The following is a 4,974-nucleotide window of genomic DNA, read 5'->3' on the forward strand; positions in this document are numbered from 1 at the left end:
ATTTCATCTATTATATATGTTCTATGTTGGGTATATGAGTAGAATATCTGTATCAAAAAAAAAACACTCAGATTAAAGAACAACATATAATTGCCATAATTTACCTTGATGTAAGCATTTAATCATGTCTATCCTTTTAACTGCAAATTGAACATCTGGATTCATACCCCAGTTAGCAAGCCAATTGCTTTGAGTTGCAAGAGCTGAATGTTGTCCACCAAAAAGTAGTGAAGCTTGTCTTTAATAGTTGTAGAACACAACTATCAGATAACTTCTCAATCAACAACAAGTCTTTGAGTAAACCAAGAATTGTGCAGAGCTTTTGTAGTATAGCATTCACAGCACCAGAGACCCTATCAAGGAAGAAGTTAAACAATAAGAAGACACCTAACTTCTGCTGCGCTAAATTATTTACCATAATACTAATGAATAAACACACTTATTTAACGCTGATTTCTTTGCTTTAGCAGTCTTGGTACTCCGTCTTTTCTTGCTAGCAGACCCCAGTTCAGCATCAGGCTCCTCATCATCATCATCTAGAGGAAAAAACGTAAAATTAAGCTGTTCAGTACAAGAAAACTAACATAATAAACCCACTAACATTTGACTGACCATGAAATCTAGAGAACAGACTAGAAAAAAAGATACAGTTTTATTAAAAAAAAATGAAGACAATATGAACTTTTGACACACTGTCACGATTATTGATGCAAATGAAGACAATTCTGTTATTGGCAAGAAGCACAGCAAAAAATGATCCAGCACATTTTGCATAAATCAGATGGCTAACCTTCAACTGCTCCATTTTCACTTGGTTTATGCAAGGCACGATATGATGGGTCATAAGCTGACATAACATCTGTTATCTGGTGCCTAGAGAACTCTAAAATCCTTTCAATAATCTGGTGAGAAAAGAGAGAATGAATAATCCGTGTTACAACAGCAGAAACAGACAAGCAACATAAAACCTGAATGCAAGGTACAGCAGCAGGGATCATCATTTAACAAAAGATATGATGTGAGCAAAAAGCACCAGCCATAGCCTTCAAAAGTTTCATTTTGACCCCTTTAAATTCCAAACCTTTTTTAGTGTTATTATTTAGTCCTACCCATAGTAAATTCAATTGAAAAATACAGAAAGTGCTTACATGAAACCATTTATTTTAACAGATTTTTAGCAGTCAGGAATTATTGGAACAATTTAAATGGTTTGGACTTTGTATGGAACAACTGAACGCATAAGGACAAAATGCAACTGCACCAGAAGGTCAAGGTTAAGAGCTACCCAAACGAGGCACATACCTCTTCATGGTATAATTGCTTTGGCATGTCATTATGTGCCATTATTGCCAAAGAAGCATGAATGGACTCCAGGGCACAGAATACTAATGAGAATACATCTGAGTCTTGCTGAAACATTTGAACAAAAATGAGTTAAGGCTTATGAACCACAATATGCTCCTGCTATAAATCCAACACACCAGGAAAAATGAAAAAGATCAGAAATTTTTAATAGACTTAATAGGAACACCACACAGATTTGTTTAATTCATATTCTGTTATCTGTTAACAGTAAGCACATTTTTCATTTTTGCTTTCAAACTCCTCTTGCATTGTTACATATAAATTAATAAGAATCCTTCAGCAAAGTAGAGGAATCCTTGAAAATAAGACAAACATTAAAACTAATTTATAACAAAAGAAGGGGAAATAGGCACAAAGTATCAGTTCTGATTAATCAAGAACCATCAAGTGCCAATGCAAAACCTGAAACAAGATGCTGCTAAACCATCCATACCCAAAGGCAAAATGATATTGCTTAAGTTTGAACCTAAGAACTATCCCAACTTTTCCTGTTTCCAAGCATGATAACAGATGAGAACAAAATAATAGTTGCAACACTATGCATACCTAAAGCCAGATAATCATCACTTACATGTTCACATTCATCAATGGACAAGCCTTCTGCCCGATGTATCTGATGATCTAGAACCCGTAACAATTTCACAAGAATATCTACAGGAACCAAATGTAGAAGTCTCTTTGCACGTACTGACATAATTTCATTTACAAGCATTCTAACATCATTAACTGGCAATGATAACCACTCCATCTCATCCCTATCATCAGTAGGAATTTGAGCTCTGCTGCAGAAGTCTTCTAGCAGCTCACGGAAGTTCCCAATTATAGCATCTAAAGAAAAACATTAGAGGCAAATAAATGTGTTAATACAAATGAGAGGAGGGAGCGGAGGAGTAGGGAAAAACCAAGGCAACCTTGAAGCTCTGTAGGATCAGGTAGAACTGATGACCCAGTGTCATCAGCCTTTTTCTTGATTTTTGGCTTCTTGGAAGACGATTTTGGCATATCCTGCAATTATACTATAAAATTAAGCATGTTAAAATACTCAGGCTTTAATAACTAAATTGAAACCCATCCATACATTAGCAACAACATCAGTCTGCTTATTGCGATTGCTGCGAGTCTCTCTTTGGAATTGACCAATAAGAGGAGCACTTGACTCAGATGGCTTCCTTTCAAACATAGCACCACCAGAGTTTTTTCCCTTGACAAGACCTGAGAGACTTGAAGAAATGCAATGAACAATAAGCCCAGATAACAACGTCCAAGAATGTGGGAAAGAATACAACACAGAAGATTGCAAACATACAAAGTCAATGGACAGTAACAAAACAGAAACGACTTTATTATATCAAGCACTCCCAAAACATGCTTTAAAATGCTGTGGAAAGTGGAAAAGCATCAGTGGTATGAAGAGCAGGATGATAAAGTATACCCAAAAGGGAAAAATAAAAAATTGACTTGGAATTTAGACATACACTTTTGCTTAACCAATTCATTGTAAAAGTGGCAAAGCAGCATACGAGAGGAGCTGTAGCTTAAGTGCATTCATGCATGTACAATTTCCAGAAACACGCATGCATCATAATCTTCCTACCAACACATCCCATCCACAATTTCTCTGCATTACTCTTACTTCTACTAACTTTCATGCAACAAACCATAAGCTAATATGCCCTATTCTAATATGGAACAAAAGCATATAACCAAAAGAATCTACACCACTTTTCATATATATATATATGCCGACTATTTCATCCACAATGCAAATCATCTAAGTTAAGGGCTACACTATCGTAGTTGAGATTTTTCATTTAATAGCAACTCTGATGCAGAATAGAAGGATATTGAATTCTAAAGTAGCAGCATATCAGTGTTTCGTCATGTCATAGAGCTAAGTGGGATTCATCACAACAGTTCTCTTGTAGGTAACTAAGTACAATTTTACGAAGGCTTCAATAAGCTAATGAAATAATTCAGTGATCTCTCTAGAAATCACACACTAATTTGTAAAGGGACTTCCCCATCTACATATATCAGAAAGAACTATCATGCATTGGCTCAATTCCTTTAGTACTTCCATTTATTAAGGGCATCAGATAAGATGAACAAGAGAAACGAGAATACTTTGTTTACCAGGGGTAACATACTCAAATGCTGCAGGGTTGTATTGGAGAACTTGTGCATGAAGTTCCAAGGGCTCCAAATGGTCATGCGAAACTGAACCTGCCTCATCCCTAAGATTCCTGCACCAAAAAAAGAAATATAATCACTTGCTTACACCTAAGACTGGCATCTCAAATCCATAATTAATCATTTAATATTCCGTTGTTTGTTACTTTTTAATATTTGGCTTTTGTTTATGGGAAAAAAATAAAAATTTTCTGAAAATCTAAATTACAGTTATTTACATAAAACGCATAATTTTACTTTCATCTTTTTCATAAATGATAGAATTATATATGCTCTCTCTATATAAATCGTTCTTTCAAACGAGTATAATTTCACCTTTAACAACTTCGAACAGAAAATATAGAAATAGCGAACACAGAACAGCAATTAAATCAAATAGCAACTATGTGGGAGCTTTAACCAATAAATTCAAATTATTCAAAAAAGAAGAAGAGATAAAGCTTATATAATCAATAACAATATCAAAGACTTAGAAGTCCAAATATTTCTTTCAGATTTCACTGCATTGAGAAACACTAAAAATTGAGCTAAAATTTCAAATTCACTAGAATTTTAAACACTTACAGATATGAAACGTCAGTTTCGCGAAGCAGATCAGCAATTCGACCAGCCTGAGCTATAATTTGCGGTCGGTTCAAAGACCTGGAAGCTCCAACAGCCGGGTCGTCAAACAGCCGGAGCTCCAGATCCGAAGCACCACAGAAAACAGGCAACGAAGGAAGCGGCAAGCACTGCGCCACCTCAGAGTGGATGGTGTTGGTCAAGCCGATGCCACAGTGGGCCATGTCCATTAACCTCTGCCCCGGTTGATCCGAGACCCAGGACGAGCTACTTGGATTGCTCATCGATCCGTGAGGGATTTGGTGCAGATAGAGAGCATGAAGAGAGTTGAAAATGAGTGGTTCTTTTAGTAAATATTGTAGGAATCTAAGGGTAATTTAAAAGGAATTAGGGTTTCATTTGAAAAAACCAAGAACAGAAGAGGTTTTAAGCCCTAAGAAAAAAGAGAACAGATTGGGAAGAAAGAAAAAAAATTAAAAGAGATAAAATAAATGGCGGGGAAAAGTGTGAAATTTGGGGGGGATTTTCCTTTCCGTGATTTTTATTTATGACAGGAAAAAAAATAAAATTGGAATCGTCGAAATTTATCAAGTTACTAAATGCCCTTGGTTGACCCTATTTTACTGCTTTCTTGTCTTGCTGGCTGTTAAGAGTCTCGCAGAAGCTATATTTGCGTGATTGAATTGGACTAATTTTCTCTTAGTCCCTGTACTTTTGGTATATTTGAAATTTAGATTCACTACTCTTTTGGTTTTATAATTTAAGTCCAACAGATAACATCGTCAAAAGTAGGGGCGAAGCCAGAAATATTTTTGGGGGAGCCGAGATTAAGTTGTATTTTTATGATAGTAAAATGCA

General features: G+C 35.7%; 1 protein-coding gene across 2 annotated transcripts; it reads right to left on the reverse strand.

Annotated features, from left to right (window-relative positions):
- Positions 1 to 13: 13 nt before the first annotated feature.
- Positions 14 to 4,577, reverse strand: LOC121227724 (sister chromatid cohesion protein SCC2). 2 transcript variants are annotated; one of them, XM_041110616.1, is made up of 10 exons: positions 4,120 to 4,565; positions 3,499 to 3,608; positions 2,444 to 2,577; positions 2,277 to 2,370; positions 1,937 to 2,193; positions 1,303 to 1,410; positions 791 to 902; positions 440 to 536; positions 168 to 353; positions 14 to 47 (listed from the first exon to the last, which is right to left on the reverse strand). In XM_041110616.1, the coding sequence occupies exons 1-9, from the start codon at positions 4,398 to 4,400 to the stop codon at positions 173 to 175; spliced, it is 1,374 nt and encodes a 457-aa protein (XP_040966550.1). In that variant the 5' UTR covers positions 4,401 to 4,565; the 3' UTR covers positions 14 to 47; positions 168 to 172. The 2 variants fall into 2 exon arrangements, with proteins under 2 accessions (XP_040966550.1, XP_040966551.1); XM_041110617.1 differs by having other exon boundaries at positions 16 to 47; positions 2,444 to 2,585; positions 3,513 to 3,608; positions 4,120 to 4,577.
- Between the last annotated feature and the right edge of the window lie 397 nt (positions 4,578 to 4,974).

The sequence above is a fragment of the Gossypium hirsutum genome, unplaced genomic scaffold (assembly GCF_007990345.1).
Source record: "Gossypium hirsutum isolate 1008001.06 unplaced genomic scaffold, Gossypium_hirsutum_v2.1 scaffold_1541, whole genome shotgun sequence".
NCBI lineage: Eukaryota > Viridiplantae > Streptophyta > Magnoliopsida > Malvales > Malvaceae > Gossypium > Gossypium hirsutum.

Coding starts and splice junctions, on each gene's coding strand:
- LOC121227724 (XM_041110616.1), bottom strand. CDS start 4,400: ATGAGCAATCCAAGTAGCTCGTCCTGGGTCTCGGATCAACCGGGGCAG. Junction 903..1,302: donor AGCAATTATACCATGAAGAG/GTATGTGCCTCG, acceptor TTTTCTCACCAG/ATTATTGAAAGGATTTTAGA. Junction 354..439: donor AAGAAATCAGCGTTAAATAA/GTGTGTTTATTC, acceptor CTTCCTTGATAG/GGTCTCTGGTGCTGTGAATG.